The sequence below is a fragment of the Neodiprion lecontei genome, chromosome 5 (genome assembly GCF_021901455.1).
Source record: "Neodiprion lecontei isolate iyNeoLeco1 chromosome 5, iyNeoLeco1.1, whole genome shotgun sequence".
NCBI classification, from domain to species: Eukaryota; Metazoa; Arthropoda; class Insecta; order Hymenoptera; family Diprionidae; genus Neodiprion; species Neodiprion lecontei.
The window spans coordinates 21,936,404-21,950,085 of NC_060264.1; the positions used below are offsets into that span (position 1 = coordinate 21,936,404).

Genomic DNA, 13,682 nt, shown 5'->3' on the forward strand with positions numbered 1-13,682 from the left:
TATATCGATGGACATGCGAATATACATGTGTCCCATTAAATAGTTGAACTTGCGCAGTAGATGTCGGCGCTTAAATTTGAACGCTATTTATTAGGGTGTGCCAAAAAATTTTATTTTTATTTTTAAACGCGCATCAAAATTTCGGTAGAACATCTCAAATAGTGTGAATTTAATCTGTATTAAGATAGTTTATAAGTCACGCCATTTACGAGAAGGAAAAAAGTCCAAATTTTTCTGATTTTCCTTACGTGTTATTGGAATGGAAAAGGGGAAAACCAATATAGGCATCTCTAAATATCAATATTAAGAGCTCACATTTGGATGAGATATACTATTTGAGATGCTCTACCGAAATTTTTATGCTAATTTGAAAAAAAAAATTATTTTTTTAGCACACCCTACTATTTATTCACAATTGTTTTATTGGATAAGGTACTTTCACTTGATATTGATTAATTTGCGTTCTGTGTCAGTATTTTCCCTGTCTTTTTCTTTTTTGAATCATCCGGAATGTCAGAAACTATTTGTACATGGAGATTTCGCTGCAGAAGTCCAATCTCTCTTACGGATAAAAATCTCAATTTGAGGGTGAATTCGTACCCCCGACTCATAGATAATGCCAAGTTCCCGCAAGAAAAAAGTCGACGGTTTGAATTCACCCCATACTTGAGGATTTTCCGTAAGGGCTATTATAAGTTGTACGAAGTCTGTAAAACATGTCTCGTTTGGTTTCGTGTTTGATTCTTTATTTTTTATAAAATTTACTTCGAAACCCTAAGAAACTCGCTTCTCAACACTTCCTGGGGAACCAAACTGATATCTAAGCTGGAATATGGTACAGAATTAAAAAAAAATTCAAAATGCAATTTCAACGGTTTAGTTCAAGTCTTTAAGGAGGTGCCCTTGTCGATTCCGACGTTGACGTATATATTTCCAGATATCGAAGTCCACGTATTTCAAACGCGAAAAAGGGCTGAACAGCCTCATTCTATACGCAATTCTGAACAAAAACACTCAACTTTTTCGCGTTTGAGATACGTGGACTTCGATATTTGGAGATATATATATATACGTCAACGTCGAAACCGACAGGGGCACCTCCTCAACACATTCTGTCAACAAGTTGTGAGCCTTTCAGAAAAACAACATAAGAGGAACAGGTTTTTTTTCAACTCAGTGTGCGAAATTCGATTTCTAATACCTGTTGGTAGTGTGCGAAGTGCCCGATTTACGCGCAGTAACTACTTAGCGCACTGAATGTAGAGAATGATTTACTTCGCACACTGAATTTCGTAAATCGAGTTAAAAAAAAATAGTATAGGATACGCGTGCGCGTACGTGATCCTCGCACTCATGTTCTTGTTACCCTCACCTGCGAGAATCACCTACTTCGCGCATTTGTATCGTAATGTACGGTTATGCAACTTCCAATTTCAAATAAGTATAGTTATGACGTACCGAGTCATGGGAATATTCATTTCTGAAGCTGCTATTAGCCCTAATCTGGTAATACATTTCAGGCATCTTTTTCTGTAGTTCATGTAATTGCTACATATCCATAATAATAATTGCAGTCACAATAACAACGATAATATTGTCTGTGTTTTGGAATAACAAATCTGTATCCAATGTACGTTTTTATTTATTTTGCATATGGAATGCCGTCAGCAAGTTTGGTACAATCATCGTTTTACAAGGAAAGTTCCTGCGTCGCCTGTTTATGCGGGTCATAATCAAAACAAAAACAGAATACCAAACGGAACAGAAATAAAATTTCTTTTCAAATATGGTTCAGTGATCTTCTCGTCAAAAACAAATCATGTTTGTATAATATTACTTTCGATTAAACAACGCCTTATAAATGATCAGGTTTTGCTGAAAAGAACATTTATAGGGTAGGAAGTAGCCTTCTGATCAGTTAAACAAATCCCTATGATTTTCAGGGTCGAAAATATTTGATCAACAATTACAGTGGACAAAAAGTTAATCCACTTCAATGATTATTATTTTGCAAAATCAATTGCCATGTTTCATCGAAAAGAAACTGGGGGTAGGTATTTATGAATATATTATCGTATTTATCATCTTGTTGTACACGTCTTTCATAATGGGTGAAACGTTTGCTACAGAGTGTACGTGACACGGTGAATCGAAGCAACAGAAAATGACTACACGATCTGCTTTTGAACATAGATTATAAATATAACTGTTTGACAAAGATAAACGATGATGGATAGTTTTCTTAAATTAGTTTGATGACAAAAAGCACATATTTGGGCAACGGAATGGAACATTTATTCTGAATACCGGTCAGCGAGAGCGTCATAATCGTTTCTTACGATGGTTAGATGTATAAATAAATGAAAATGAATATAGCAACTGAACAAGATAACGCAAAGATGACTAGATAGTAGATAGATGGATATACACACGAACAGACGGACATAAATCGAGCATGGTGTTTGATATACGGACAGTAAACAAGGGTACTGATCACATTATTCACTCAACGTAAAAAGCAGAAGAAAGGGAAAAATGAAAAAAGCGTACCAAGAAAAACGAGAACAAGAGAAGGGGAGGAAAGAATGCGAGGAATAGCGTGAGGGAGCCTCGTGCTGGCAACTAAAGAAAGGTATGTGAAAGTTTTATTGTCGATTAGGCCGAAGGAGTTGATAAGTGATCGAGGAACAATCCTGATTATCGGTGTGAATTAAGAGGAAACAGAGGGCGACCGACAGAGTCAAAGCAGTCATCTGTCAGGGTTATTATAACCTATCGTACCAATCGAAATGGTATGTATTTTTTTTTTTTGTAACATCCTAACTTAAGAAACGGAACGATGCAGGACACAGTGTCGAAAGGTTAATAAACGGGGTGAAAATATACGCATTAGCGATAATCGTTGGAGCACAACTCACCTCTATAACCTTAATACAGTAAACCACCGTCGAATTACATCTTTCCTTTTCTTCCTCTATTTACACATGTGTACATGGATTTGCACACACTCTCGGGCGCATAATGCGCCTGACGTTACGCCGTTATCAGCCAGCCACCGAATGCCGAAAAACGGCAGGTACTCTATCAGTCGAACCGTTGAATAACACCGTATTTTTTTGTCGACTCGGTCACAGGGAGCTCAAGAATTCACTCCATGACGCAGATACTCTCGGCCATCTTTGATCCCACCAACGCCAGCGCCAACGCCGCTGCTCGCCGCTCGCACTTGCGCCGTTCGCCCCCCCCCCCCCCCCCCCCCATCCGTTCCTCGCGCTAGCGATCGTTTCCCTCACCCACCGCGACCCGATTCTACCTCCACCTTGCCCCGAAAACCGAGTCGACAAACTCCTGCCCCTGCCGCCTTGTCCTCCCGGCCCTCCCGGCAACGTTCGACGCGACGCCAGCAATCGGAATAGAATTCACAATCAGCATTCTAGGTGTATGGTCGGTGGCTGCCGCGCAGGCGTTGGTGAACCGTCGTCGTGTTCGATATTTCAATTTTCAAATTATTCAGCTTCAAGCTGCTCCTTTGACTTTCCGTCCGTTCGCAGACGCTCGCTTATATTTTTAATTTCAAATTCGAGTTGAAGGAGTTCGAATCGCAACTGCACTCACCGACAGATTTTTATTCACATCGTAGAAATACCTGTTACCGCCAATATTAAACTTGTCCTCCGATTTGTGTTAAATATATTTTATTTGAGCACTAGACAGTGAAATCTACTACAATCTACAAACAATAGTATTACTTACTTATGCATGATAATGCGATTCGAGTAATTTTTCAAACTTTGTTTTATGTTTACCGTTATATTAATCACTGCACTTTATGCGATACCTGTCGCAGTGTTTTGTGTTGTACTCTTAAATATACATATCTTCAGTCAATGAATATACTGCCCTGATCGGCACTGGTTTAACGCATTTTATGTTACATAGTCCCAAAATATTTACTCAGCTTTTCGTGCAAGTCTTACAGTTCTTCTATCATTTACGAAATTGTTAGCGTTAAGCCGAACAAACCGAGTCCTCGTTCGTCGACTTGGGACGTGCCGATCCCGAGATATTGGTGTTTGAAATTTCAGAGCGACTTACGCTGCGCACGGGTGTCGTCTGCTATTCGTTTAGATAATTAGCGATACGTTAGTTAATCTGAAATTGAAACATTCGACATCTCGCGATCAGTTTAACCAAATGTGACTATGGGGGCTCGTTTTATTCGTCTCGACACCGACTGCTATTTGAGTCATAAGAGGATCCTCAAAGTTTCGACACGGTTATCATCCGCTTACTGTTTATCGTACGATTCGTATGTAAACCAGGTTATTATTGTTTGTGTATTTTTATTTTGCTTTCCATATGTATCCACGCTTCAGAAACGCCGATGTTCGATACACACGGCAGAAAAAAACAGCGAGAGCAGATTGTCGCTGATACAAGGCAAAGTATTTATACTTTTCAATCATGCAGCCTGTTGTATGTGCACGGTAATACGTATATGAAATGGGTTGGCCGTTTGATTAGAATATTCTACAACGATTCGATTTACATCTAAAATCTACGTCTTTATCCAATCGACAATAATTACTTCGAACAGTTCTGACAAAATTATTTTATACGCAACTCTGTAAACAAGCTGACGTGTACATATTACTCTTTTTATGAAATATTGTATCTATAGATACAGATTATTTATATCGATGTATAAATTATGATAACTCTTTATTGAATATAATACTATTGGATATACCGTTAAACTTCGGTATATTCATCGCTAAACTTTAAAACGTTACACTATATCGATGGACCCCAATAAAATTCACTTCATTTCAGAAAGGCTGATTATAAAAGACCTAACATTTAACTTCTGCGTACAAGTACAGAAGATAATTGTTTTAACATTGGAATCCGTAGAGTTACTTGGATTATAATCGTCACGCCAAAGTTCAATCTTTTGTATTTAGCCTCTCTAAAGTTGAGTGATTAGAGGGCATCGACATATTATTACATACTGTACTGTTACCTTTATCATTGTATGCACAATAATTATGCATACTTTGACATATATCACATGCTATATTGACTATCGTGTTGCAGACGGAATTTATCTAGAAAATAGATAATACTTTCAATTTCATTTTCATTTTCTCTTGTTACTTTTCAAGCTATAAAAAATTTGAATCTCGTTCTCGAATCGACCACATGATCACCGATATTAATGCCAAAACCAAAATAATGCAAAACTAGAGTACCCAACAATTCCTTGACTATACTATATCGTCTATCGAATAGTTGAATAAGAAACGAGAAGAATCTGTTACGTATAATACCAAAACATGGAAGCTCTGGTTCAATGAAATTTTTTTCATGGAGATTGCAGAATTTTTTTTCCATCGTTTCTCTAAAATATCAATCGCGGACGAAAAAAATACGGCATTGGTTAGAGACGACGGTTCTTGCAGGACGTCTTATTGCTATACATTCTTGATTTTCTTATCAATGTTATCGTTATCATTGTTATTTACTGACTAGATTTTCTTACCAGCTAGTACTTTCTTCGGTTTCAGCTAATTCACTTGTATCATGTATGATACGCATTATATTGTATTCACGTACATAGTTAGTAAATTCAAATTCTCGTCTTTGACTTAGTTTCCTTACTTTTTTCTATCATGTTATATAATTCTGTTAAATAACTTCTAGCGCGTAATATATCTATACTTTACTTCTTGGCTCTACTTTCCGACTCGACTCTCATTTCTCTTGACGATTTCTCCTACGTCGATTCGCCGCTCCCGCCGCCACTGTCCACCAGCCCACCGCCAGCACTTACTGCTTGAGAAGAGTTCGACGTGGAAACGTTCACCGTACCGGTTCCTTGAACCACGCCTTGAACTCCCTGGAACAGTTTTCCCGGAAAACCGTGCAAAAGATCGTAGGATGCAGGGGTTGGTGGTAAGGCGGTTGTGTGCGCATGCGGCGACTGGAGAACAGCAATGACACGTCTCAGTTCCTCAAGAGCGTTGCCTATTCACCAACGAAGAAAAAGAAAATTGTTTTCATTATTTCGCTTGCGGCTAGATGTACATTACGCAAAAATTCACTGCAGAGATATATTAAAAAGAAATAAATAAAATAAGAACTTCACCTTGCATGAGTATGTAATTTTTTGCCAAAAGCAGGGTAGCGATTTTCGATAGCTTTCTCACGGATGGACTGTGAGCATATGGTATAACGGAACGAAGTTCGTCCAGGGCGTCATTCAGGTCATGCATCCTGCGGCGTTCTCTCGCGTTTATGTTCAGACGTACGCTTTTCCCCTGTCTTGTTGTTTTGGTTTTCGAGGGACTGCAATTCAGCCGCGATACACCAGGTCTGAAAAATAGTATCATTTTGTAACGGTATCATGAGTTCATACGCAGATTCCTTCTTAGGTGAGGACTCCGCCGTCTGTTTTTATTTCGCTTGCACGAGAAAAACGTGCTACCTTACATCATAAGTCCTTCTATCAGTCCTAGAGATGGTGAATCAACAAGAGAAATGAGAAAACTCAATCGCAAGCTCCCGAAATTTGATGTTGAAATCGCGAGGTGGACGATGCCGGCCATTTTACAACACATTCGCAGTTAACACAATCTGAGAATTCTTTTAATTTTCTGCATCATTGAACCGTCTTGCTCCGAAGCAGAATACTAAAGAAAAAGTGCATCATACCTTTCGTGGTCGGGTCTATTCTCGTCGGACAAACTGGCCGCAGATGACTGCGGCTGCGGCTGTTGTTGGAAGTAAAATCCACCGAGACCTACAGCTCCCAGGGGTGTTCGTCGACCCGCTGTTCCCTGCGGGTGTTCCGATGAATAGCCTGTCGACGAGGATAGCCCTGTACTTGGATGCGAGGCTCCGGGGGGCGGGTATACCATCGACTCAAGTGACCCTGTTCCCTGAGACGGCAGTTGGTGCTGGGAAAAAATTTGTCTAAATGAAACGGAGATCGGAAAAATACCAACGAAATTGGACGCGTTCCAAAATCGAGATATTTCATCAAGATTCGCAGGACTTTTCAGATCTGACGAATCAGGGTAAAAAATAACTGTAAAGCTGAAAATTGCTCTTGCTTTTAACATTATAATTTTTGACAGGTACAGTCGTTTGAAAATTCAATTACAGCGGCTCGATGATCCCACGCCCATGTTGGATGGGACGAAGACCGTTGCCAGGTGCCTTGTTGAATGTGAGCATCGTGAGGACCACCCTCCCTGCGATCGTCTTCGTCACCCGAGCTGCTTTCACCGTCGTAAGATCTCATTATTCAAAAATTGACTAAGGAAAACAAGCGAGAGGTGAGAAGAAACGAAGGAAAACACCAAGGAAACGAAAATGACTCGATGGAATATCTTCTGTAATGCTTAACCCTTCTGAAAACCAGTGTCAACCATCTGATCTGAAACAAAAGACACACAGAATAACTGAATTATGTTATTTGCAATAAATAAGAAATTGTTTAAGGTAATTTGCCTATTATTATTTTGTTTTTACTCACCGCCCCGTCCAGTTCTCCCTGATTTTTTCATCTGATATCTTGGGTTATTTATTTCTTTCCGTTGCTTTTATCTCGTTTTCTTATCTTTGAATTGACTCGTCAGCGCTGACAATTTGCGATAGTAATCAGAATTGTATTTGCATTAGGTGAAAAAAATAACCTTCACCGCTCTAACTGATGAAATAGCCTATTGGGGTTAATCACAGCCATTTTATCCGTGCTCCGCACGCCACCCTTCAATAATAGAACATCACAGTACACGGGAAGGATAGATATATAGATTGAGTAAGATAACCGCGAGTCTTTTGCGGATCAAAGTCTCGTTAATTTCATGTGTATGAATATATAGGATATTATATACCGCATGCATGTAGATCACTTCACTTTCATTTTGATGTAAAATTTTTGTCACTATCATTAATGTTGTTATTGCTATCGTTAGATTTACTTAATACTTCATCTTTTTTTTTACATTTGAATCAGCTCACGGGGTGCTGCGTTTAATCCTGATCCTTACAGGCGGCGCGCCTAGGTTCATCGAACGCATTTCAAGATATTTTATTACCAAGTACCGCGCACTTATAACGGGCTTGTAAAAAATAATTATAAAGGAACTGAAATAATATTCAAAGGATTCTTCGACACCCTGATTATGATTGTGATTATTGTTATGATAATATGTTGTAAATTAAAGAGAGTAATGGAGAGACGAGGTTTTGGCGGAGCGGCACCACGGCAGGGTTTATTGTTGTGTGTCTTTTCCCCTCCCTCAGGCCTCGTCGTTTTCCCCACTCCACGGCATCGATGACGCAGAATTAAATAAACCAACCCCCTTTATAGTATCATCTCATTCGACCAGAGAGCGCTTGCTATGCCACAACGAGACGCTGCGCTGGACCGACACCTAGCGTCACCTACACTAAAACTTATGTACCGTCCATTGCAAAACGTCTATTCAGAAACAGAGATCACTTACCGACTGCGTGATAAACTCGTGTTTTTTTTCTCTCTCGTTTTTGATAATAATTACACCTACTCGCAGAAAGAAAATTTGTTCCAAGTCTTACAATTCAAAAGAAGGGTGTTTCTGTTTTCTGTTCACCATTCACAATGCCTTTTGAATTTTTTATTTCTAGTATTTTTGGATAATTTCATGTATAACATCTCTATTAATCGATGTCAATATTCATTTGTTAATTGTTGTTATTACATTTCGCATATATATGTGACTTAAATTTCTTTTCTACTAATTATTCATATACGACGCAAGTTAGAAGTTGACCGCAAATTCAAATGTACTTAATGATTGTTTAGGAGTAGCCGATCGTACGATGATCTTCACAGAAAAAATATTCTTGCACCGTAAAATCTCACTCTACGTATATACACGAGTATATATATTATATGTATAGAAGAGAGTATGTAGAATAGCATATAATACGCCTGCATAGGTTGTACGCATGAAATCGATCGTAGAATGGTTCGTTCAATACCTACTCATTGTTCCTCACGCATCTGTCAATATATATAATATTTATGTACCCTTATACATATGTATATACGTGAGCTTGTGTCACATATGTACGTATACTTGTAAAGTGGATTTGCACGCATGTCCATTGGGAATTTAATTTACGGGAAAATATTTGATAAAAATTATGCCTTTATTGTTACTATCGTTATTTTTAATGTTAAATTTTGGTCGATTTTTTTACTTGCTTCATTCAAGACTTCACTTATGTATTCATCACTATCAATACCATTTTTTTTTGTCATTGTGAGTCAATAACTTTATCATTCCCGATGCTTACATTGTGCACGTGTAATATTGTTCTGTTTCGAAGTTTCCTTTCTCATTTTTTCCCTTCCCTTTTCCTTCACTTCCAATTTTAACGGGATCACAGCCAGTGATCGGATATATTTTGGGACTGGTGACTCGTGATAATTATAAGAGGTTGGTGAAAGGTAAGGGTGTTCAACTTCCCGGCGTGGAGGCTCAGCTACGCTCCATTTCCTGAACTGATTGTGACTGATTCTGCTCATTAATGTACATACATGTTGAACACGTTTGGCTATATGCACAGAGATGGGGGATTAGTATTTTTTGTAGCTGTATCAAAAGCGAGAAAAAGATGAAGTTGTTGGAGGGAGAGCAAAACCAGAAGGATTGTTCGTCAAGAGCCGATAGATTGATTTTCTGGCACCCCGAAAATTTTGTTCTCTAATTTTATAGAATCACGATATTACAAAATAGACCATTGACAATTATGCAACATAACATAAATGTTACCGATGCATCTTTTTGGCATATCTGTTAGACAATTATTCCCATGTCACATAAGGAATGTCGATATTATTATTATTTGTACTTGTATAACTTGTTTGTGAATATTAATTTGGAAGAAATAAAAATTTTTCTCAACACGTGTGAACACTATATTTCAATCTTTTAATTTTTTAATCTCTTATCTATGGCTATCTCATCCGTAATTACTCTATCGACTTGTTCTGAATTAAAAATATTGAATCTTTGGAATCATCCCGACAATGCGTGAATAAAAATTTAAATTAGAAGCTGCACGTGAAATAAAAAGATTCTAAGATGTCGCATGATCGATGAATTATTATAAAATTCGTCTAGAAATATCTCAATTTCGGAAAAAATCATTTAAAAGTAAAGAAAGTTTTCTGCGATGTTTCGAACATGTTCAAAACAAACTGTAATTATGATCATGTTTGTTCGTTTGGATTCTTATCAAATTATTAGACCAGGAAATTAAATTTGTAGACGAAGAAGACTTTTCCATTTTAGCAGAAGAATTCTGGACATAGCGAAACAACATACTCGTAATATTCAGTACGAATTCTCAATAAATACTTTACCAACATCCACAACGATTAGAATTAATCTTCTCCTTTTCTTTTTCCGTTTATCATCTCTAGCACAATAACATCAGATCGTCGATTATAAAATATCGAAAGCCAAAAACCACTCTATGCACTACAGGACTATAATAATCCTAAACCTTGTTATACCCACCTGTGCACACGCCTCGTATCAATCATTAAGCGATCATAGGTAATTAGAAGATTTCCCCTTGAATTTCTTCTGCCATACAATTTTACGATGAATTCTACATGTACCATACCTGCAGTAAAACGGATACGTTGCGACGTCGGATTTTCAATCCCCCTGGCTCACCGGGAGAGGTTCACCAAGAACTTACCGTGTTCAAAATAATTTGGCAACCGGCGATGAAAACTGGAAAAAACTAATTTTGAAAAAGATATTGCGAAATGCTGTTAGGTGCCTGGTGTGACCAACACGCCTCTCGTCGTCTGCTTCGCTAATCCTCGGCTATATCCTTCTGTGCCAGATAGTTCATTACCGTGAAGCGGGAGGGGTCAGTTTGGGGAGAGAAAGAACGGACGCGTGAAACGCTACGCGATTTACCATTTTAAAGGAAACAAAATACTCAATTCGCTCTTTGCGATTCCAAATCAAAATGCAAAATAAATTTTAATTTTAATGCAACCAGTTGCACTCTGAACAACAGGAAAAATTAACTCAAAACAAAAGGATTGTTCGAACGCTCTAACCGCGATAGCACAAAAGATAAACTCATACTGAAATGGAAGAAAACATTATTGCTCAATCACGTTGACCGCAATCGTTCTCAATTTAACTGGGGCGCTAATCGTCACTAATTCAAACTGAATATTAATTACGGCGCTAAACGCCAACGAAATACACAGGATTACTAATACAATCGATACGCTACTCGCAGCGACAGCAAAAATCGTAATTACAATTGCGCTATCGGCAAGATGCACAAGAGCGAAAGAATAGTAATTCTCAATTAAACGATCTTGAACTTGACGCGACTAAACGTGACTCAACTGAAACTCGAATATCCTTTGAAGGAAAAACAATTTTACACCTAAACAGAACGCTCATCACACACACGGCGAGACGCGACTAGACGAGAGTTGACACTTTCAAAACATGCTAACGCGACTAGACGAGGTGCCGAGGAGTTTCGTTACACGCGATTTACAAACGAAATGACTCTACTGAAAAACCGTGACTTTACTCTAAATTTACAGTAGCCAAAAAGGACCCCATGCGTCACTGCGAAACTCAAGCTACGACACCAGTAAGTACGAAGATTGGTAAACGAATTTCTAACACGTTACTTGCAAGTTTAAAATGGCCAACCTTTAGTCAGTGTGCCGAACTAGATCAGTCTCGAAATTTTTTCTCGAGAAGGAAATTAGCGCTTACCGCTTCGCAACCGCACCAAGAATTCTTTAACTCAATTCTCGGACGTCAGTTCCGCCGATCTCCAATATCAAACGCAACAAACTGTACTCCACACCACGTCTCTATGCTCAATTTTTAGATTTTTATTTTGTACTCGAATATCGCCATGACTAGGACTCGGAATTCGAACATAGTTGTTATTAATCGCGAAAATCCCCCGGATCTAATTAGCTCTCGGATTACGAAATTCTTAAATTCTAGCTTGTAGCTAACGTCGACGTCCGCTGTCGCGGAACGCTGATTGGCTGCAGGACTCTCCGATGCTCCGTGATTCGTCAGTGGTGTGGTGACGACTTCGCGATGCCGGGAGACACTGGTGTTTTGCGACGAGGCTACGGCTCGGTGGCCAACAACAGGAATCTCGTCCGCCTTTGTTTCCCTCACAGCAAAGCCCTACGTTGGGGCTCTCTCCGTATTCTCGCGTGAGGTCCTCCCATGGAGACTACACAAGAAGCATGACACATGACGCACACTCTTCATGTAAACAAATCACTACCTGAGATAAGATGGTATTGGTGTACCCTATGCAACATAGACAGTAGAGGGAGTATAAGGCGGTGGTAGTGAAAACTTTCTACAAATCACGTTGCAAGATCATCGATTAGTCGATCTTGAGCATCCCTGCAACCAATGACACTTTGGTACAAAAGGAACACTAGCGACGCTACTGGTACAAAAAATAAACCTAACGTGAACAATTACTGTGACAAGTTTTGTCAATTCACCAATTTGACGTCGTGCTCCTTGTGTAGTCCCCATGGGCCCTCCGCTCGCGGTGATAGTTGCGCTCTCGTCGTCCTTCCTTCGAAGATCTCCGCCACTCGCTATCACGTGATTTTCTCGAATTCGCCGCCGATTCCACGTATGGTGTCGCACGTACTCGAAAACAAAGATAAACAAAAATCCTGAAATATTTAATTCGCTAGACTGTACAGTGTCCCTGCTCACAGTTTCGGATGCGTGAATCTCGTCCTGGCGCTCTTTTTCTACTCTATCGACGTTTATTATCGCGAAATTCCTACTTTTTGGTTCCGCCTAGGATTTGGGGAACATTTTGTAACATGTATTAAAAATGCCGTGTTACGACATACGTAGTAACATATACCTATAACATAATCTCGGTTCGCAATATATAGTGTATACATTATTTGCAGCTGTACACACAGGTATAACCCATAGTCTCGTACATACTGCTATTACTACACATGTATCTTTATATGTTACAGGTAAACGACCATCCCTGGACGTGTAACTCTGAAAGCGAAAAGGTTGGTGGTTGGCGGGGTGGAGCAGGAGGAGGGGGAGGGGTACAAAGGATTATGAACATGTATCCATAAGATCAGTTCGTATTTATGTATACATACTTGTACGGTGTAAAACATCTACACTATCATGTTCGTGCTCTCCTGCACGTGGTAAATATACATATACATTACATATACATAATTGTATATATATATATAGACACACACATACACAATGTATGTGTATAGTACACGTGTACTACATGTATGTTATACACATGTATAATTATCTATACGCTTTATATGCATTTGCACATATATACTGCGGAGATGGGAAATGGATGATGAGGGGGTGGAGGGTCGGGCGTTCCACGATGTCAAAGGATGGGGTGGGTTTTTCGGATGGTAGGGAATGGATGGGATGATGGTCGGGGAGGGGGGGTGGGGGGGGCACCCGTTTCCCAGGCAACGGGGCTCCAACATCGGCTTATACTTTACTCTCCCGGTCCTCTCCTTATATATATATGTATATATATGTGTGTATATATATATATACACAATATACATTATATGT

At 39.1% G+C, this 13,682-nt stretch overlaps 1 protein-coding gene and 1 long non-coding RNA gene across 6 annotated transcripts; one reads left to right on the forward strand and one right to left on the reverse strand.

Moving 5' to 3' along the window:
* Positions 1-1,657: 1,657 nt before the first annotated feature.
* On the forward strand, positions 1,658-13,164 carry LOC124294637. The gene is made up of 4 exons (XR_006904560.1): positions 1,658-1,821; positions 1,944-2,050; positions 2,130-2,632; positions 13,091-13,164. It is a non-coding gene; the product is annotated as an uncharacterized LOC124294637 (long non-coding RNA).
* Positions 3,702-8,316, reverse strand: LOC107217642 (class E basic helix-loop-helix protein 23). 5 transcript variants are annotated; one of them, XM_046740772.1, is made up of 5 exons: positions 7,541-8,316; positions 7,166-7,441; positions 6,715-6,953; positions 6,149-6,375; positions 3,702-6,027 (listed from the first exon to the last, which is right to left on the reverse strand). In XM_046740772.1, the coding sequence occupies exons 2-5, from the start codon at positions 7,304-7,306 to the stop codon at positions 5,777-5,779; spliced, it is 858 nt and encodes a 285-aa protein (XP_046596728.1). In that variant the 5' UTR covers positions 7,307-7,441; positions 7,541-8,316; the 3' UTR covers positions 3,702-5,776. The 5 variants fall into 5 exon arrangements, with proteins under 5 accessions (XP_046596728.1, XP_046596727.1, XP_046596726.1 ...); XM_046740771.1 differs by having other exon boundaries at positions 6,715-6,959; positions 8,013-8,314; XM_046740770.1 differs by having other exon boundaries at positions 6,715-6,959; positions 7,902-8,314.
* Positions 13,165-13,682: the final 518 nt, after the last annotated feature.